The following is a 22840-nucleotide window of genomic DNA, read 5'->3' on the forward strand; positions in this document are numbered from 1 at the left end:
GGGTACTGCTGTGGGGGATTAGGGGTACTGCTGTGGGGGAGTAGGGGTACTGCTGTGGGGGAGTAGGGGTACTGCTGTGGGGGATTAGGGGTACTGATGTGGGGGGAGGGGTACTGATGTGGGGGGAGGGGTACTGCTGGGGTTGATAGAGGTACTGCTGGGGGTTAGGGGTGCTTGGGGGGGGTATGGGTACTGCTGGGGGGGTAGGGGTGCGGGTGCTGTGTGTCAGTATCACCCCCCCTCCCTCCTTCTTACCTTTAATGAAGTGGGGGGGCGGCACAGCCATTCCTGGTGGTCCGGTGGTGGTAAGCACTGCAGGGGGAGGGATCTGTTAATCAGCTCCCCTGTCGTCCCGTGCGATGCTGTGTGGAGCGTTGCCATGGTAACGCTCGGCAACGCTCCACACAGCATCGCGCGGGAGGACAGGGGAGCTGCATCACAGATCCCTCCCCCTGCCTCCCGACCCGGAAGCAGAGTAGGCGCCTGCCGTAGGGGTTTACTGAGCCAATATTATATGCTCTTTGAAATGTGAGTGATCCATTCTGCTACTTAATTGAATTATCATAGTGTTGTACAATCTGCACTATATTGTACTTGATATCTTTTTTGTATATATCCACTTGATGTGCACGGTTTGATCAAGACCTTCAGGAGTCAACCCCCAAACCCTTATAGCACTCTCTGATTCAGCCCACGTGTTGTGAGTGAGTGAACTGTTTCATCAGGTGCCAACAATTCTTATTTGAACAATATCATCCTGACATTAAAGGAACACGATAGTCACCAAAACAACTTGAGTTTAATAAAGCAGTATTGGTATATATATATATATATATATCATGGCCCTGCAGTCTCACTGCTCAATTATCTGCCATTTAGGAGTTAAATCACTTTTGCAGCCCTATTCACACCTCCCTGCATGTGCACAGCTTTTCTAAACACTTTTTGACTTTTCCAAACACTTCCTTTATTACAAATTCTGTTTAATTTAAAAATTCTAATATCATGCTCTGTTAATAGCTTGTTTGACCCTACACCATCCTTCTGTATGTAATGAAAGTTCAATTTACAGAGCAGGAAATAAACTTTAAAATTAAGTTACATGTAATAAAAATTAAACCACTTTAGGGGGCGGAGCTAACTGGCGAGCTGACAAGACGCATGGTGCCTGAGCTCCGACAAAAGCAAACAGAAAAACCGGCCAATTTTGGCTCACCCCAGCACACATGACATGATCACTGAGAGATCCGGTACAGCATGGGGTAGCACTCAAAGAAATCCCGAGGACTGAGCACAGGGCATACCCTCGACATCAGCCAACTACTGTCCCAGGCCTGTAGGCCCAAGATGGCGGACGTTTTATCAGATCTGGGGTTGGATTCACGAACGGCCTCAGAGGATGACTACCTGATGTGCCGACTCCGACACCAAAAATGAGAATCCTAGCCGCACCTCCTCGACAGTCGGAACCCCTGCTGACTAGTAAGGCAGATCTGTTGGGCTTTTCAACAGCAGAACTAACCGGGCTGAAAAATGAACTGGGCACACTGACAGGCCGAATAAAAGCCACAGAAGAAGTACAAGACCTGAGGGCCCAACAGGACGCTACAGCCAAGCAGACACGGGAACTTGTAACCACGTGCACACAGCTAAATGCATGAGTGGGACAGCTGGAGGACATGGCACGCCAGCGAAACCTAAAGGTGAGGCGGATGCCAGACACGGTGACAGCGGACGACCTGCCACAATTCTTTAAGAGACTGTTTTCGGCCATACTGCCACCCAAGCAGGCCAACTGCCTGAATATAGATGTCAGGGTACCTGTGGTCTCTACCTCCGAAAGAGGTAGAGACTTAGCTGTTCCTCCATCCAGACGGTCTGATGGCTCCCTTCCCCGCGGTCTATCCGGTCATGCTAGGCCGGCCGCGAGGGAGTGACTGCCTTTTACAGCATCTAGGCAGGAAGTAGTCATCAGGACACTCCCCCGGAACGACCTGTCAGTCAATTGCTGCAGGACCAATCAAGACGCCTCGGAGGCGTGGTTACTGCTCTGAACAGGGTATTTAACAGAGCTTCTTTCATTAGCTCATTGCCCTGTCGTGGTTCTAGCTTGTTCTAGTCACTCAGTGCTTGTGTATTCTATTATCCCTTTTGGTTTTGACCCGGCTTGTTTACCTTACTCTGCTTATCTCTGTTACCCTTGATTTGGCTTGTCTCTCGCTTACCTGTCTTCTGTTACCCTCGACCTCGGCTTGTCTTTGACCATTCTATTCTGTACTACTTACGTTAGTCCGGCCATTCTAAGGTCCGGTATACGTATCTGGCTACTGTTTGTACTCTGCGTGTTGGATCCCTGTCCCGATCCTGACATTACGACAGGGCCAATGGATCCTGCAAGTACAAACAGTAAGCTGGCTGCTCCTGATCCTAGGTTTGAAGCCATGGATCACAGAATGGATCAGATGGCGCTTGCGCTACAGGCTCTATTAGCTTGTGCCAATAACCCACCAGAGGAGATACGTAATACCCCTGTTTCTCCTGTCGGTTCAGGTCTAGAGGTAGCCACAGTGGGTGCTTCTTCTCACATTACCCCCCTAGTACGCTATGGTGGGGCTCCTGAGAAGTGTCGTGGTTTTTTAAACCAAATTAGTATCCACTTTGAATTGCAACCCCGCTCTTATCCTACAGATAGGGCAAAAGTAGGATTTATTATCACCCTACTCATTGAGAAAGCTCTGAGAAGGGCCAACCCACTATGGGAGAACGATAACCCATTAGTTTATAACTATAACGCATTTGTAGCTGCTTTTAGAAGAACATTTGACCCTCCAGGTAGAAAGGTTAATGCAGCCAGATTACTGTTGCGCCTGAGACAGGAGAACCGAACACTGGTGGATTATGCACTAGAGTTCAGGTCTCTGGCGGCAGAAATCAAGTGGAATGAGCAGGCGTATATGGATGTATTTTTGAATGGCCTATCTGATGTAATCCTTGATGAGGTTGCTACCAGAGAACTCCCTGAGAATTTAGAGGATTTAATTTCGTTCATCTCTCGTATAGATGAACGTCTAAGAGAGAGACAGAACACTCGAGAGAGGAACCAGAGACCTTCTTTTAGGTTAGCTCCCGCTTTTCCAAGTCCTGACTCCACGATATCTTTGCTTACTGAACCTATGCAGATAGGGTATACCCGCCTCTCTGAGGAGGAAAGACAGCACAGGAGAAGAGAGGGTTTGTGTATGTATTGTGGGGCCAAGGGTCATTTACTCTCGAACTGTTCTAACCGCCCGGGAAACGCTCGCACCTAAGTCTCTCTAGAGGACAGGCCTTGGGTGTTTCTATTTTGTCCTCTACTCCTAATTATAAAGATCACAGGCTTCTGCTACCAGTTTCCTTAACTTGGGGGAAGGAAGTAGTAAGGGCTATGGCATTGATAGATTCCGGTGCTGCTGAGAATTTTATCGACCAAGCCTTTGCTAGTAAGAACAATTTCCCATCCCAGCTAACGGAGACACCTTTGGCCGTTGAGGCCATAGATGGTAGACCACTACTAGACCCTGTTATCTTTCGTGAGACCATACCCATTGATTTAAATGTTGGTATCCTACACGTGGAGAATTTATCTCTTATGCTCATTTCGTCTCCTTCCGTTCCCATAGTTCTGGGGTACCCATGGTTGAAAAAAACATAACCCTATTATCGATTGGGAGTTAGGAGAGATACTCTCGTGGGGCCAGGGCTGCCAGGATCGGTGTTTGTGCAAGGTTTCTCCATTAGCTAATATTAACATACCGGAGAATCCTACTCAGTCCACAGAAAGACAAATACCAGACCTTTACCTAGACTTAAGGGCAGTGTTTGACAAGAAGAATGCCGATTCTTTGCCTCCACACAGGTCATTTGACTGTAAGATTAAGCTTCTACCCGGCACTATGCCTCCGAGGGGCCATGTATATCCTTTGTCTGTTCAGGAAAATTCGGTTCTAGAGGAGTATATTCGGGAGAATTTAGAAAAGGGATTCATCAGGAGGTCTTCTTCTCCGGCCGGGGCTGGGTTTTTTTTCATTAAGAAGAAGGATGGCACGCTGAGACCATGTATCGATTACCGAGGCTTGAACAAAATAACTGTCAGAAATGCCTATCCTATTACACTGATTACCGAGTTATTTGATCGTCTTAAGGGCTCCAAAATCTTCACCAAGTTAGATCTCAGAGGGGCTTACAATTTGGTGAGAATCCAGCAAGGTCACGAATGGATGACGGCATTCAATACCCGGTATGGCCATTACGAATACACTGTTATGCCATTTGGACTATGCAATGCGCCTGCAGTATTTCAAGATTTGATTAATGAGGTACTTAGGGAGTTTCGGCATGATTGTGTTATTGTTTACCTGGACGACATACTAATATACTCTAAGGAGATTGAGACTCACCATAGACAGGTCAGAAAGGTATTACACAAGCTGCTGCAACATGGTCTATATTGCAAATTGGAGAAGTGCAGTTTTGATCAGTCTCAGGTAGACTTTCTTGGATACGTGATTTCTGGGGAAGGTTTTAAAATGGATCCTGTAAAACTCCAATCTATTTTAGACTGGCCCTTGCCCAAAGGACTCAAAGCTATCCAAAGGTTTATTGGTTTTTCCAACTACTATAGGCGCTTCATTAAAGGATACTCCTCTATCATTGCGCCTATTACCAATATGACCAAACAAGGGGCTGATACTAAGTTCTGGTCTAAGGAAGCTCTTGGTGCTTTCAAGACTCTCAAGGAACTTTTTGCCTCGGCTCCCATTCTAGTCCATCCTGATACGACTCTGCCTTTCTTGCTTGAGGTCGATGCCTCTGAGACAGCAGTTGGGGCTGTTCTGTCTCAAAGGTTAGGGGTGGATAAACCGTTACACCCTTGTGGTTTCTTCTCTAAGAAATTTTCTGGGCCTGAGAGCAGATATGACATCGGGGAAAGGGAACTGTTAGCAGTCATTAAAGCCTTAAAGGAGTGGAGACATTTGTTGGAGGGGACCCTACACCCTATTACGATTTTGACGGACCACAAAAACTTGTCCTATATTGGGGAGGCTAAGCGCTTATCCTCTAGACAAGCTCGTTGGTCCTTATTCCTGACTCACTTCAATTATGTACTGACTTACAGACCTGGTTCTAAAAACTCTAAAGCCGATGCATTATTTCGCCAATATGAACCTTCTACTGTACCTGAACCAGTTCTTTCTTCTATAGTTCCGAAATGCAATATCATTGCTAATACGAATCTCAGGATTCATTCTCCATTACTGGCCGAGATCATTAAGTTGCAACATCTAGCACCTAAACAGACTCCTGCGGGTCGTAATTTCGTTCCTCCTGCTCTTCAACTGGAACTTTTACAGTGTTTACATAATAGCAAGATGGCGGGACATCCTGGTATTCGCAAAACTTACGCGTTGATCTCTAAGGACTTCTGGTGGCCTGCTTTGCGGAGGGATATTGAGGAGTTCATCGCTGCATGTGAAGTTTGTACTAAAACCAAACAACCCCATACGCTTCCATGTGGATTCCTGCACCCCTTGGAGGTTCCAGAAAAACCATAGTCCTGTTTGGCCATGGACTTTATTGTCGATCTACCTATCTCTAAAAGACAGACTGTTATCCTCACCGTGGTTGACAGGTTTACTAAGATGGCACACTTCATTCCCCTGCCTAAACTCCCGTCTTCTCCCGAATTGGCAGAGATATTCGCTAAGGAGATTTTTCGCCTACATGGGATACCCTCTCAAATTGTATCGGACAGAGGCTCCCAATTTGTTTCCCGCTTTTGGAGGTCCTTCTGCTCTCAACTTGGTATTAAATTAAACTTTTCTTCTGCCTATCATCCTCAGTCTAACGGAGCTGCTGAACGTACCAACCAGAAAATTGAACAATATTTACGATGCTTTGTTTCTGAACACCAGGATGATTGGGTCGGTTTGATTCCTTGGGCGGAGTTTGCACACAACAATCTCGTTTGCGATTCTACTCATTCAAGCCCCTTCTTCATGAATTATGGTTTTCATCCGTCTATTCTTCCTTCGGATTCTCCTTCCCAGGGGGTGCCGTCGGTTGATGTTCATGTTGCCAATTTGAGGAAGTTGTGGGATCAAACTCGACAAATCCTTGTGCACAACTCTATGTTGGTTAAGAAACACGCTGATAAACGTAGAAGGGCGGCTCCGGTCTTTGTTCCAGGTGATAGGGTATGGCTGAGCACGAGGAACATCCGTTTAAAAGTGCCATCCATGAAGTTCGCTCCTCGTTATATTGGACCCTACAGGGTGCTGACCCGTATCAATCCAGTTGCGTATCGTTTAGCTCTTCCTAATACCTTACGCATCCCGAACTCGTTTCACGTTTCATTGCTGAAACCACTCATATGTAACAGATTTTCCTCCACAATAGCCCCTCCTCGCTCCGTTCAGGTGGAGGGTCAGGAGGAGTATGAGGTTAACTCTATTATTGATTCTCGAATCTCCCGGGGGAGAGTACAATATCTGGTTGATTGCAAGGGATATGGTCCTGAGGAGAGGAGTTGGGTACCTCAGGAGGATGTTCATGCTCCCCGTCTCCGCAGGGCGTATCACTCTCGCTTCCCATCTCGTCCCGGTTCATTCCGCCCGGTGGGCATATCTGAGAGGGGGGGTACTGTCAGGGTACCTGTGGTCTCTACCTCCGAAAGAGGTAGAGACTTAGCTGTTCCTCCATCCAGACGGTCTGATGGCTCCCTTCCCTGCGGTCTATCCGGTCATGCTAGGCCGGCCGCGAGGGAGTGACTGCCTTTTACAGCATCTAGGCAGGAAGTAGTCATCAGGACACTCCCCCGGAACGACCTGTCAGTCAATTGCTGCAGGACCAATCAAGACGCCTCGGAGGCGTGGTTACTGCTCTGAACAGGGTATTTAACAGAGCTTCTTTCATTAGCTCATTGCCCTGTCGTGGTTCTAGCTTGTTCTAGTCACTCAGTGCTTGTGTATTCTATTATCCCTTTTGGTTTTGACCCGGCTTGTTTACCTTACTCTGCTTATCTCTGTTACCCTTGATTTGGCTTGTCTCTCGCTTACCTGTCTTCTGTTACCCTCGACCTCGGCTTGTCTTTGACCATTCTATTCTGTACTACTTACGTTAGTCCGGCCATTCTAAGGTCCGGTATACGTATCTGGCTACTGTTTGTACTCTGCGTGTTGGATCCCTGTCCCGATCCTGACAATAGATGGCCTATTTCCAGGGCCGTCTTTAATTTGGATTGGACCCTGGGCAAGCATTTACTTGGGCCCCCCTGACTACATATAGATACGCACAAATACACTACCTGACACACACACGCAGATACACACTGACCGCATATAGATACACACAAGAACATACAGATACACACAGACTACATATAGATACACTGACACACACAGATACAAACACTGGCATGCATGCAGATACAAAGGTACACACACTGACTTCATATAGATACACCGACACACACACTGACACACTGTCAGGGTACCTGTAGTCTCTACCCCTGAAACGGGTAGAGACTTAGACGTTTTTCCATCCAGACGGCATGATTCTCCCGTTCCTCGCGGTCCCCTCGCGCATGTAAACGCCGGCCGCGAGAGAACTATGCCTTTTTGTAACGTGACGCTCAATAGTCGACGTCATGACGCTATTCTAGCCCGACCTGTCAGTCAAATCCCGGACACGAATCAGGTCTCGGCGGAGGCGTGATTAGTCTCTAGAACCAGGGTATTTAAGGGAGCTCTCAGCATTTGCTCATTGCCCTGTCGTGGTTCTAGCCAGCCTAGTCACACAGTGCTCTTGTATTCTCTTGTCTTTTGGTTCTGACCCGGCTTTGTTATTACTTACCTGTCTTCTCTGTTATCCTTGACCCGGCTTGTCTCTCGCTTACCTGTCTTCTCGTTCCCTCGACCTCGGCTTGTCCCTGACCATTCTATACGTAGTATTACGTTAAGTCCGGCCATTCTAAGGTCCGGTATACGTATCTGCTACTCTTTGTACTCTGCGTGTTGGATCCCTGTCCCGATCCTGACACACACATACAGACACACAGATACACAACCTGACACACATGAAGATATACAGATACAAACACTGACACATACAGATACACACACAAACACAAATGGACAACATACAGATACAGAGACACATTCTGACAGACGTACTGACACAGACAGCCATACTGAAACACACATACACAAAGACATACTGAACCACACAGACACTGACAGATTCACACACACAGACATACAGATACACTGACAGACATACCGGCACATATACACACAGACACTGACAGACATATTGATAAACACAGACATACAGAACCACACGGACACTGACAGAGTCGCACATAGATATACAGACATTCTGGCACACATACACACAGACAGACATACTGAAACAGACATACTGACACACTGACAGACTCGCGCACGCACACACACACACACACACACACACACACACAGAGACAGACATACTGACACACTGACAGACTCACACACACAGACATACTGACACACTGACACTCTCTCAGACAAACACACACAGACATACTGACACACTGACAGACATGCACACATACTGAACCACACAGACACTGACAGACTCACACTCATACATACAGATACACTGACAGACATACTGGCACACTAACACATACACTCATACATATATACTGACACACACACTCATGCAAAATTTGATAACCACCCTCCAGTTTCTTACCTTTTCCTGGAGGGTGGCTTCCCTGGGGTCCAGTGGGCTAGCTGGGGTGGCTGCGAGTTAAGCTCTCCCGGCCTGGCCCCCTCCGGAACAGCTTCTTTCTCCCGCGCGGCTCCTGTTTCTGTGGGAGGAAGTGACGCGCGGCTGTCACTTCCTCCCAGCCGGCTGCCGAAAAGCAAGGGCCCGGTCGCGCTGTTAAAGCGCCACAGTGCCCGACCGGGCCCCTGCTGACACAGGCCCACCGGGTGGCCCTAAGTGCACAGGCCACCCGATGGGCCCCCATAGTTTGCGGGCAGAGGGCAAACAGAGCAGCTGTCTTGGGCCCCCCAGCAGGGACAGGGCCCGGGGCAGCTGCCCTGTTTGCCCCGCGTTAAAGACGGCCCTGTCTGTGGTTGTTTCAAGGAGCACAATATGACGATACTTGAACAAAAATAAGCTGCATGATCGAGTTGCCAGAAAGAAGCCTTTACTGTGCAAATGCCACAAAAAATCTCAGCAAATATATGCCTGACAACACCTTGACACACCTCACAGCTTCTGGCACACTGTAATTTGGAGTGATGAGACCTAAATAGAGCTTTATGGTCACAACTATAAGTGCTATGTTTGGAGAGGGATCAACAATGGCTATAATGAAAAGAATACATAGAAACATAGAATGTGACGGCAGATAAGAACCATTCCACCCATCTAGTCTGCCCAATTGTCTAAATACTTTCATTAGTCCCTATCCTTATCTTATATCTAGGAAAGCCTTATCCCTATCCCATGCATGCTTAAACTCCTTTACTGTGTTCATCGCCATGCTCTTATGGTGATCATCCTACTACCAGACTGGGAATTAAACTCCTGTAACGAGACACCCCAGGAGTCTGGACTCTACATCCAGAGCCATCCACTCCACTGGCCTCAGCGAGAGCCCATATGCGTTGCCCACCTGTCCAATTGCTTCTGGTGACATTGTTGGCGTCTTGGAAGGGCACTGTTGCTTGGTATTGGTCCTTGTATTCCTCCAAAGTTTTGGGCAGCATCCAAGGGGTGTCCCCCCGAAGACCCTCAGCCTGAGTATGTGGCAGTGTGTGATGAACCTGCTGTAGATCCAGTTAATTGATGGTGGCTTGAGTGTCCTCTTGGGTTTCCCTAATATGGGCAAGACTATCCAATGTTCGGGGAACACTCGGCGGTATTCCCTGAGACAGGATATAATCTAGCTCTTTTATCTTTGACATTTGCAGTTGTCTGCTTAATTTCAGCTAAAACACATCAAATAGGTCATCCAGGTGAGCCTGTATGTTTTTTGACAGACCTCTGGATTCATAAGAGTTTGTGACTTCCTCCATCTTGAGCAGGCATTTGCACAAGACTTTATGTTGCACAGGCATTATGAAGGCCAATAATTTATCAGTGATGCTGGAGAAACGTTGAAGATAATTTGCAGGGATAACCCTCACAGGCATAGGGGAAAGCAGGGATTCGTACTTTGTCCTCTAATTTTGGGCAAATGAGTGTGGCGAGATCGATATTTTCATAGGTTACATTTTTCAAGACATATTACATAGAAACATAGAATGTGACAGCAGATATGAACCATTCGGCCCTAAATACTTTAATTAGTCCCTGGCCTTATCTTATAGTTAGGATAGCCTTATGCCTATCCCACGCATGCTTAAACTCCCTCACTGTGTTAACCTCTACCACTTCAGCTGGAAGGCTATTCAGTAAAGTAATACTTCCGGATATTATTTTTAAACTTTTGCCCCTCTAATTTAAGACTATGTCCTCTTGTTGTGGTAGTTTTTCTTCCTTCTCCTTTACTGTGTTGGTTCCCTTTATGTATTTAAATGTTTCTATCATATCCCCCTGTCTCGTCGTTTCCTCCAAGCTATACATGTTGAGATCCTTTAACCTTTCCTCGTAAGTTTTATCCTGCAATCCATGAACCAGTTTAGTAGCCCTTCTCTGAACCTTCTCCAAAGTATCAATATCCTTCTGGAGATACGGTCTCCAGTACTGCGTATAATACTCCAAGCGAGGTCTCACCAGTGTTCTCTACAATGGCATGAGCACTTCCCTCTTTCGACTGCTAATACCTCTCCCTATACAACCAAGCATTCTGCTAGCATTTCCTGATGCTCTATTACACGATCTTCCCATCTTTAAGTCATCAGAAATAATCATCCCTAAATCCCTTTCCTCAGGTGTTGAGGTTAGGACTCAAATATTCTATACTCTGCCCTTGAGTTTTTACATCCAAGATACATTATCTTGCACTTATCCACATTAAATGTCAGTTGCCACAACTCTGACCATTTTTCTAGTTTACCTAAATCATTAGCCATTTGGCGTATCCCTCCTGGAACATCCACCCTGTTACATATCTTAGTATAATCAGCAATAATCAGGTCAGTATACCATCAAGACCTTCTGCAATATCACTAATAAAAATATTAAAGAGAATGGGTCAAAGTACAGATCCCTGAGGTACCCCACTGGTGACAAGCCCATGCTTCGAATATACTCCATTGACTACAACCCTCTGTTGCCTGTCACTTAGCCACTGCCTCACCCATTCAACAATATTGGAATCCAAACTTAAAGATTGCAGTTTATTGATAAGCCGTCTATATGCAACACTGTCAAAAGCCTTACTGAAATCTAGGTAAGCAATGTCTACTGCAAAACCTTGATCTATTATTTTAGTTACCCAATCAAAAAAATCAATAAGATTAGTTTGGCATGACCACCCCCACTGCGAATCATGGTGGTGGCTCACTGATGTTTTTTTGGGGGGTGAGCTCTAAAGGTGTAGGAAATCATGTGAAAATTGATGGCAATATGAATGAAGCATGTTATCAGAAAATACTGGCAGACAATTTGCATTCTTCTGCACAAAGGCTGCACACAGGACACTCTTGGACTTTCCGGCATGGCAATGACCCTAAGCACATGGCCAAATTAACCCTCCAGTGGTTACAGCAGAAAAATGTGAAGGTTCTGGAGTGGCCATCACAGTCTCCTGACCTTAATGTCATTGAGCCACTCTGCGGAGATCTCAAATGTGTTGTTCATGCAAGACGACCAAAGACTTAGTATTACCTGGAGGCATTTTGCCAAGACGAATGGGCAGCTATATTACCTGCAAGAATTAGGGGCCTCATAGACAACTATTACAAAAGACTGCACGCTGTTATTGATGCTAAAGGGGGCAATGCACAGTATTAAGAACTAAGGGTATGCAAACTTTTGAACAGGGGTCATTTTTTATATTTTCTTTGTTGCCATGCTTTGTTTTATGGTTGTACCATTCTGTTATAACTTACAGTTGAATATGAGTCATAAGAAATAAAGAAATAAAAGAAATGTGTTTTGCTTGCTCACTCATGTTTTCTTTGTCGATATATGGGGGGGCGGGGCCTGACTGCCAACTGAGTCGGTCGCATTGTGCTGCAGCTCCTACGGGAAAATCACTTACCGCACCTTAAACTGGGTTTTATTGCTCTTTTTACTGGCTGCAAGCTTGTTCTCATACCAGGGGAGCATTCTGCTACATATTGATACCTCTCAAGCCTCAATCCTGCAGACACAGCCCGTGCGAGGCTCCCCTGCGGCCTGCAGTTTGTCGAGGACAGGGAGGCGGCCGATCCTAGGCCTCGACTTTGAGTCTTCTGCTCCAGAGCCCTGTACCCTTCCCCTTTGGACCAGTGGGGGATATCCCGGTCCCCACTGGTGTACTGTAGTGGTCACCCTGCCAAAACCTCAAGCTACTGGGAGGTATGGTGGACCGAGGTCTAGGAACCAAAATGGCCATCCTGCAGGGGCAACCAGACACTAGCAATAAGCCAAGTAATAGTATGATGGTATAAATAGGATGTGGTGTGCCGGGACCGAAGTTCGAGTAGACCTGTAAATAAAGAGGGTCCAGCGAATGAATGGCTTGTAAAAAAGGGGAGTGGTGGGTGGGCTGAAGCCGGCATTGACGACCCAGTGAGAGGGGTGGTGTGTGTTTTTATAGTTGGGTAACTTCTGCCACAATTACAGGCTATGCCTTCTATCTGTAGTCTTGGACAGTAAGCTGAGTAATAGTATTGATGGTATAAATAGGATGTTGTATAAGTTGTTGTGGTGTGCTGGGACCGACATTCGGGTAGGCCTGTAAATAAAGAGGGCAAAAAGTTTAATGGATAAACACATTAATATGTGTATGCAATACATAACCAATACTTTAAACACCTTCCTCAAATCCCTCTCTATTGAGAGATATCTTATAGAGGATTCTTATGTCCCAGTATTCGATTATGTGTACTGGGGTATTACTAGAGGCTGGGAAGTAGTTCCATACTACAAGAATGACTTGAAAAATGCTGAAGAGTAGTGTATGAATTACGGAAAAGTCTTGACGTACTTAATGCAATTGAAAGTTGTGAGTGGATTTTGTGTGATCTTAAGACAGGTACACGCACGTATAGTCCTGTGAGTGTCGGATAATTGGTCTAGTATGTATAACTGGAACCATTGCTAATTGACATGGGATTATCTCTGTAGGTGGTATGACATACATTGTGATGTTTGTGAGCTAACTTAAGGATGAGGTGGAAAAAGGATGTGAGCACCACCAATGATAGAGTACGTGTTGACAAAATGATGGGCCAAATTGCACCATATCGGTAGTGGCCAGAGCTCTGTTATATGAATGGTAGATATTGGCAGAGTGTCAGTTGTGCCAGCAACCGAACAAGGTCATAATATGACTTGATGTAGTATAATTCTAAGTGTTTTGGGGTATGGTAGGTTGTATTGTAGCTTATGGTGCGCTTGGTATCATGTCAGCAATTTGGATCGAGTCAAATCAACAGCTGCTATGAAAGGTAGCCTGTATAAGTATGCAGACAAAATAGAGTTGCTGTGTTGCAAGCCAATGAACTTCGGAAGTAACCGTGTAACTGTGAGTTGGAGAACCGACCCTGATGAACTTTACAACCTGATTTATTGTCTGGGTAGCATTTGATGGATACTCCCTCCATAGAGACCCCTGGCGAACAGTGATTGTGGGGCATACTACAAAGAGCCCAAAGTATACTAAAAAGCGGTAGGTTCCATGCAACTGGGGCCATAAGTCACAGAACCAGTGACCTAAAATGGCTGTAGATCCCGTGATGCAGCTGTATCTGCTATTTAATGGGGGAATTAACAGACTGTTGGGAAATGGACGTGGCTTCCCATACCTATAAGAAAAAAAAAAATTGACCATCTGAACATGTCTGTTAGAACAGGCGTGACGAGTATGAAAGGGTTAATGTAGGCTGATGATATGGGAGTTGGCGGAGTAGTCCGACAATGTAGTTGCGATCTCACAGTATGGCACGCGTGACAAAGTTCAGAGAACCAAGGAGACTCTGAATTTACCTATGATAACAGGCACTTGCCAGAGACGGTCTCCACGCTGCTTGGTACATCGGACCCTGCATATGGGTAGGCAGTACTGTGTTTAATTGAGTCCAGTCATATACAGCAAATTAGACTGCTGGAGAAGACTACGGATTAACTTGGGATATTTGAACGCCCAGGGAAGAAAGTATGGCCATGTGTACCTGTGTGTTTCGCGGCATAGTGAATGGTACTTGTAAACTTAATATAACCTGACTAGTAAAAGGTAAGGGTGGGTAATAGATGTAAAGGCCAGTTGTCAAAGTTAACTTCTGATAGCCGTGGACTGTAAAAAGGAGGATAGAGCACATAGTTTGGAGTAGCAGAGAAACAGGGAGCAGATGTGGCGTAATCCACAAGTAAAACTGCAAATACCATCATGAATCGTAAGAGATGTATGCCTAACCCTGGAACATAATAGGTCTTGTAACAGAGGTCCATTAGTCCCTTAAGACGTATGAGATAGAATATTTAAATAGACACACTGACAGACACACATACACTGACAGACATACACACATACACTGACAGACATGCACACATACATACATACTGAACCACACAGACACTGACAGACATACTGACACACACACACACACACACACACTCAGACACTCATGCTAAATTTGATAACCACCCTCCAGTTTCTTACCTTTTCCTGGAGGGTGGCTTCCCTGGGGTCCAGTGGGCTGGCTGGAGTGGCTGGGAGTTTAGCTCTCCCAGCCTGGCCCCCTCCGGAACAGCTTCTTCCTCCCGTGCGGCTCCTGTTTCTGTGGGAGGACGTGACGTGTGGCTGTCACTTCCTCCCAGTCGGTTGCCAAAAAGCAAGGGGCCGGTCGCGCTGTTAAAGCGCCACAGCGCCTGACCGGGCCCCTGCTGACACAGTCCCACCGGGTGGCCCTAAGTGCATGGGCCACCCGATGGGCCCCCATAGTTTGCGGGCAGAGGGCAAACGGAGCAGCTGTCTAGGGCCCCCCAGCAGGGACAGGGCCCGGGGCAGCTGCCCTGTTTTCCCCGCGTTAAAGACGGCCCTGCCTATTCCATATACTAGTGCGCCCATGCAACAAAACTGACACTGCAAATCCTGATCAGACAAGGAGGGCTTCCTTAGTGCAACTAGGCGACAAACCCCGTTTACATTTGAAGACCACTCTCTAAACTTCTACCAAGACCTGACCCGCTAGACACTGCAGTGGGGCGCATCTCTGAAGGAAGTAACAATGCCGCTGAGAGCAGCCCACATCACATATACATGGGGATACCCAAGAGCACTTATCGCAGAACAAGGCAGGCACCACCACCAACTGACCTCGCCAGAAGAAGTGGCCCAGTTCCTGCACTCCCTGGGCATTCACCTGACCCCAAGCTCCACGTCAAGTCCTGCACATCACTGGGATGTCACCAACATCACACCTTTCACCCCAGCAAGACCCACGGCTCCAGAATGAAGAGGCATAACAGTGCTCACCCAAGCCAAATGTGGGCACGTCAATGCCGGACACTAAGAACTCACTCCTCCTTCAGATGCTACCAATTTATTATTTTGTTACATTGTATACTCACTTATATAGTCTTTGCTCATTTTCCATTCCTCCAAACATTAATTCACATGTCGCAACTGTTTCACTGACAGCTCTGCACCCTGACACAGTTGAACCCTCCCCTCCCGCCCCATGGCATGCACACTACAGAGCACCACAGCAGAGCCATAGCTAAAAAAAAAAATGGCTTGCAACTACACCGAACAGAATAACAACTCCTCCCCCTTAGTCTCTGGGGTTAAGGTGCAGCAATACCATGTAGACCCACACTTTTGCCACAGGCCTCCCCAACATGAGCACCTCACCGACACTAGGAATAACTCGCAGACACACGCACTACAAACCACACAGGCTCCCGTTCTACAACATAACAAAGCGGGTAGACTGACCCCCTCATACTAGACACTCACCTGCGTATCCCCCTCACGCCCCTTAATACACACGCTACTATTTGAAACAAAAAGTGCAAACTTAAACTTGCCAGAATACTGTTTTACTCTGTTTGTAATGATCGTGCCTGCTGATGCTGTTGTGGCAATACAGCCACTGTTGTACGTACCTACCTACATATAAAAAATAAAGAATAATAAAAAAAAAAAAAAAATGAAACCATTTTGTTTTCATGCAAACTGTGTCAGGTGTGGCTAGGGCTGCAAACAAAAATTATAATTATTTTTTTATTATTATTCTTTGTTTTTGTAGTGCAAAAGATTACAGCAAGCTCAGATTGCCACAATAGCCAATGTAAGCGTTTCGAATTAGACATGTTAAAGCATTTGATACAACTGCTGTTTTTTACAATATAATAAACAGGCTAGGTCTACGTAGGAAAATTTATGATGCTAGATAAACATGTTGCTCGTTGTCACGGGATTGCACAAGCCTCTCTTTATGTTAGATTAAGTAAAATAAACAGTAGTCGATATCTACGCTTAGTCAGGAATAGGCTATACATAGCATGGACGTTGTGCTGCAGTTTACATAGATAATATAGGCATGGTGCCACTGGGTGATGGCAGGTAGTGGAGTGTTAGGCAAACTAGCAAACATCAGCGTGGAGCATAACATTAATTACGCTTTTTCCGGCAACAGGCGAAGTACAGGAGCAGATATTGTCGGCTGAGATCAACCCACACCACTTGTGGGCCATAGCAGAGAGTCCGTCTCCGTGCCAGGTGTCTTGTCCCCTCCGCTCCACACAGGGAATGTCGAGAAGTGCGGGGGTGGTCAGTAGCTCTGAGTGCAGCGGTTCCCTGCAGCTTTGGCTCCGGGCCGTGGAGGGCGACGGTGCCCTTAGTCATGGATGCTCCTGCTTTGAGAGGCTGGATCATGGGCTTGCAGGTTTTTTTTGGGAGTGCAGGCTTCCCCGCGGGTATATGGATGGCGACTTGGAGAAAACTCCATTTGGGCGCCCAGCCCAGAAGAGGAACAGGCAGCCGGCACTGCTTCCAGGGGGAGTGGTAAGTGAGGGTTGTCGCTTGGCAAGACGGTCCCAAAAGTCCTGACAGATTGCCTTAAATCTTTTGTTGAAGGCTTCTCTCCAATCTTGGCCTGTCAGGCTCTGCTGGTTATGCTGCAGTTTCAATGCGTCGGCCATCTTGGGTGAACCGTGTGGCTTGCAGGGTTCCCCCATCCACTATTCTCGGAACAGGTTTAGTGGACCAAGTGGGGACCGGGATAACCCCCACCGGTCCGGGGGGGGGGAGGAATGAGACCAGCAACAGGTTATGTTGAGGAGCCGGTGTGTAACAGCTGAGCAATAGAGAAGGGCAGCGGCTGTCTGCCCCACTCCCAGCCTGACTTGGCCGCAATTCAGGAGGCCTTGAATTGCCCTCAAAGGAGCCAAAATTTCCAGTCCTGAATGCAAGAAACAACACCAGCCTCAGATTTCTGACACATGAGGGGTGAAAACTGCTCTGTTATTAGTGATAAAAGACTGCTGCCCTAAGGAGCTGATCTAACATGCGACTAGTCACCATGGCGGTCCGTCCCCGCCCCCCCTCCTCTAAACAAAAAAAAGAGAATGGAGCAGTGAAACTTCAGAGTCATGATCAACACACCCAAACTGCTTCATTAAGATAACGTTGTTTTGGGACTATAGTGTCTCTTTGAAATCTGAATTCCCCTGGCTCCATATTTTGAGTATTGTCCTGATTTTCTATATTGCTGTCATTGTATCAACACTAGCTGTCATGTCAGTTGTTAAGGTAATGAGATTGGTGCTGCACCTTTGCTGAATTTATTATTAATGGGCAAATTATTGAGTATTACATTCGATGGGAAACCTGTTGTTCTTGCCTCTGATTTTGTGTTTTGTTCTTCATATTACTCATAAAACTCTCCTGGTCTTTTTATTCTCATTCCCCAGCTGATCACCGTGGCAGCTACAGCTCAGGGAGTCACCAGCCAGAACACCAAAGGAAATTTCTTCTGCATGTACCTGGCGGGGGCAATAGCGGTGATCATGGCCATTTATGTATCTGGCGGTGTCTCAGGTACCAGACTCTAATGTGTGTGAGAGTCACTTCCACTAAACACAGTGTGCCAGGTGATAAAATGGGGTTTGGAATGATCAAACTTTTTGTTTTTGTCCTCTCTAGTGCCTTTTGAGCGACCCATTTTTAATAACCCCTTCAATACTGAGCACTTTTTGATTCATAAATTATTAGCTTAGCATGTACTTGACGCAAACCGTAGATAGCTAACCAGAGGCGTAACTAGAAACCACCAGGCCCTGGTACAAAAATTACCCTGCCCCCCCCCTTCATGTGTCTTATGGCCACCCAGCCCTTACATGTGTCTCTTTCTCCCCCACCACCTCAGCCTCTTTTTTTCTTTTAATTTATAGAGGCTTTTGACAATTAAAAGAACAGTGCACAGCGACCATTCTATTGCAATATTTTACACAGGGTCTGAAAAGTTTGTATAAAAACAAAAATGCCATTTTTTCTAATAAAGTAGATACAACCAAAATAATTAAATATTTTCAATTACTTTGCTTATAGGTATTTGTAAGGACCTTGAAGGTATTGCTATCAGTTCAGCTCACTAAAAATGGCAACAGAATGTAAGACAAATGTCTGCATTTGAGCATAACGACTACATACAGTAAATACAGTGAAATCATACATTTAAAAATAAATTACAATAAAGGTATTTTAAAATTGCTATAGCAATCTTTATCACTCTTTGGAATGATAATGTAATTCTAACATTCACTCCCCCCTCCTTCCTGTCTGGAATTGTATGGCCCATTCAAACATCCTGTTTGAGAGCAACTTTACAGGCACTGTATAAATGACTAGTGAATTCTGGTAATTTGTTTTTCTACAAGCTGGTAATCGTAACTAGATTATATGAGGGTGAGTAAGGATTTACGAACTCAATTTTAAGAATAAGTACCCGAGTCCCTGAGATATATATATACTTATAGGTTGAGAACTCTGCTCAGTTGCAAACTCTTTTTTTTTATGTAAGTCTTTAATTTGTTTTAATTTATAATTGGTGGGCTTATTTGTGATTATTGATGGCATGGAATCCCTAATTCTCATAAATACCAAATCGAACATGTTATGTGGGAACACTATTAGCTTCTTCTATAATAACCTGTTGACACGTTTCGTTAGGAGGGCACTTGAATCCAGCGTACACACTCGGCCTATGTGCCCTTGGCCGATTCCCATGGACAAAGCTGCCCCTCTACGCTCTAATCCAGCTGGTGGGCTCATTTACAGGAGCGGCCGCAGTATTCGCTTTATATTATGGTGAGGCCACATTTATCCTATTTTATCCCATATCAAATATAGCTAATCTATAAGCTCTCATATGCTTCATACACACCTGAATCCATAAATAAGCATTAATATAAATTAGCAAACCATGCTGTTGTTGTTGTTGTTGTTGTTGTTTCAGACGCCATCCAAGATTACACAAATGGTAACCTAACAGTCTACGGACCCAGGGAGACAGCTTCAATATTCTCTTCATATCCAGCCCCATATCTCAGCCTCAGCAATGGTTTTCTGGACCAGGTAATCTAAAATACCTATGAACTTCTTCTGATGAAGTAAATGAAAAATGGAACGCCAACATGTTAGATTCATTTCAGTAAAACATAAATTAATAAAATGGTTAAACCGTCAATATTTGAGGTTATAGATGGAGTGATGGATCAGGTTAGTGCAAAATACAAGTGGCTACATTTTTACATCAGCTAACTATGCCATGAACTACAGTTGCCCTAAACATCTATCAATATTTCCAGATGATGAAAGATGGTATCATGTTGAGGATTGTAAGATTGTGAGTTAGCTAATTAGAATCTTGAGAAGATCACCAGTCCACCAATTCCTGGAACATATATTTAAACAACTGTTGCTAATTGTTGCTTGTCTGCTTCTGACTACTGTGTTGAAAACTGTGGACTAATTGCCTAGAAGACATACTATAGACTAAACTTTTGATGAGTGTGTGTAGATATTTTGCTTCTTTTTATAAAAGCTGGGCATCTTGAATGGAGATAACTGTTGTGATTTTGAACACAGGTGATGGGAACATCAATGCTAATGATAGGAATTCTAGCAATCGTGGATGCACGAAATAAGCCAGTTCCAAAGGGTCTAGAACCTGTTGTGGTTGGCATGCTGGTCTTTTCCATTGGTCTTTCAATGGGTTCCAACTGTGGTTATCCAATCAACCCCACTCGTGACTTAGGTCCACGGCTTTTCACCTATGTGGCAGGATGGGGGTCAGAAGTGTTCAGGTAAGGCAAATTTTGGTTCTGCTCCTGAACATTGCTCTTGTAGTCTGAATTGTTAACACATATTAATTCATAATGTGCTTGCTTTGTTTGTTCTTTTTTTTATTTGATCAGATAACAGATAAGGTTGCATGAATATTTAATATAATCAAAAGCTAGAAATAAATCAGTTTGTTATGACAGATTTGCTTAGATAAGATATCTACAATCTTTATGCATCTGCAAGCGAATAATTATAAAATAAGCCTTTGGTGCGTAGAGATAACAGGGGAAAAAGATAATTTAGAGCTACAATCTAACAAGCGGCATGTAATATCTGTCTCTCCCGTAGAGCTGGTAACTACTGGTGGTGGATCCCTGTTGTGGCACCTTGTGTGGGAGCACTTTTGGGTTCTTTCCTATATCAGATTTTTGTGGAGTTCCACCACCCTGTGTCTGAAAATGAAGAAGAAGCTTTAGAGGTGGATGCCTTACCAGAGAACAAGAAGGAAAATCCGGTGTACACCATAAACATGGACTATTCACTGTCCCATCGACTGTGAGGGTAAAGCCACCAGCCATTGTGCCACGTGAAAGACAACACAGATCTTGGCTGTCGTGGAAGGAGGTGGAGTGAATATAGAGTCAGAGTCTGATTGACCCTAGACATATTGGAACTCGTGCTTATTGTTTGTTTCCACAGGACTTGTCACAATCATCCATAACAGGGCCATCTTACCAACATTATAGGCCCCCTGGCAAAGCAGTGCACTGATTCCTTACCTACACAACCACTCGCAAAAAATAAAAATGTTAATTATTGCTAAAATGAAGCTTATATTTATTGGTACCTTCAACAAAATCAGTGTTTAAACATTAGAGAACATGATGTACAGCAGAAATTAATCCACGTAAACATTTAATAGGTAGCAGAGGGAGGCAACAGTCATGGTCTGTCAAAAATATTCGAAGAACTTTATTATAGGTTTATGACTTCAACAAATTGTGTGTTGATTTTGTCTTGCTCATGTTGAATATGTCATTTTCGTCAAGGTCAAGATATGTATTTGCAACAGACAACAGCTGATTTTGAGATGATTAGTTCACCTAAATGTTTTAATAAAGAGGGTTTGAAGGTTATGAATAGATCTTATGTAATAATATACTGAAACGTTGTCAAGCCGATGGGGCCCTTACACTTGTGGGGCCCCCAGGCAACTGCCCATCTTGCCCATGCGTTAAGAAAGTTCTGCATCCCTATCTACTTTGTGTAGAGGTTCTACAAGAGACGAATGGGCAGCCAAAACGTTGTCAATTTGCTTGGTTGCTTGATGCAAAAAACATCTGTACTTTCAGGCAGTCAACCTTTTAGGAAACATTGATATCAAGCCAGTTTTATCAATAGTTTGATTGTGAGCTGCTTCTAAAACTCTTCTAAAACTGTGTTACATGGTTCTTTAGGAACACACAGATTCCCTAAAGCTTCCTCTCCTACCTTTAACAAAACCCAATATTTTTTCCTATAACGCAACAATGAATTTGTAAATTTCAAAAATATTTGTGTAAGCATTCACACTGTAGAAATGAAAGTATTTAATTTAACATGTAATTTCCTGTATTTCAGTAGATGGGGTATTGTCCTATGCAAATGCTCACACGTACACTGTCCAAGTTAAATGAAACTAACTAGGATGGAAAATGTACTCTTAGCTCTCAAAGTAGGAAAATCTTTACAAATACATTTTTCTGTATTAATTTTTTTTTTAATTAATTGAGATTTGTTTTATTTATTAACATTTCTACATCTGTCTTATGTATCTTTTATTTTATTTTTTTAAATTCTTTATTTTTGTCTTAAAGCAAAGTATCCATACAACAATGTTATGATACGACACACAGGTCAAAGATTGCAGTTGGCACATCGGATACAATTTACTTGCCAGGAAATTGGCAGTTTTTGATTTGTTGTTCGAGGATTGTAACCCCCGCTCTTCTGAGTAACTTGGAGACATTTCTGCTGACAAGGTTTTTGTTGTTGTTGTTTTTTTATAGTGTATAATTTAAAAAACTTAAACATGAATAAGATAGATAAATAATTAGACAATAGATCTTGTCCCTTCAGATTGTTGGGCGCTCGTTCAGATTACTGCTATAGTGTTATTGCTTTCCCTTTGCACTTTTTGTTAAAGAGCAAAAGCCCTATAGCGACTGGGCTTCTCCCTCCTCTTGTGGCTGTCTCATGTATCTTGTGGGTATCTCACCTCTTGTTTTTATACTTTAAGCACTATTGCTGTCTCTTTTATTTTATTTTTTATATGGTTCCTATATCAAGCGAAACTACATAGACCACACATATCCTATAAGT

At 44.6% G+C, this 22840-nt stretch overlaps 1 protein-coding gene across 1 annotated transcript in view; it reads left to right on the forward strand.

Annotated features, from left to right (window-relative positions):
* The window catches only part of AQP10 (aquaporin 10), a 38528-nt gene extending 17037 nt beyond the window's left edge, over positions 1-21491 (forward strand). The window contains exons 2-6 of the mRNA XM_063439035.1: positions 18106-18232; positions 19364-19501; positions 19650-19768; positions 20282-20499; positions 20828-21491. Coding sequence (XP_063295105.1) covers positions 18106-18232; positions 19364-19501; positions 19650-19768; positions 20282-20499; positions 20828-21038 — 813 coding nt within the window. The 3' untranslated portion in view covers positions 21039-21491. The remainder of the gene's footprint in view (positions 1-18105; positions 18233-19363; positions 19502-19649; positions 19769-20281; positions 20500-20827) is intronic.
* Positions 21492-22840: the final 1349 nt, after the last annotated feature.

The sequence above is a fragment of the Pelobates fuscus genome, chromosome 13, assembly GCF_036172605.1.
Source record: "Pelobates fuscus isolate aPelFus1 chromosome 13, aPelFus1.pri, whole genome shotgun sequence".
In the NCBI taxonomy this organism is placed as follows: domain Eukaryota; kingdom Metazoa; phylum Chordata; class Amphibia; order Anura; family Pelobatidae; genus Pelobates; species Pelobates fuscus.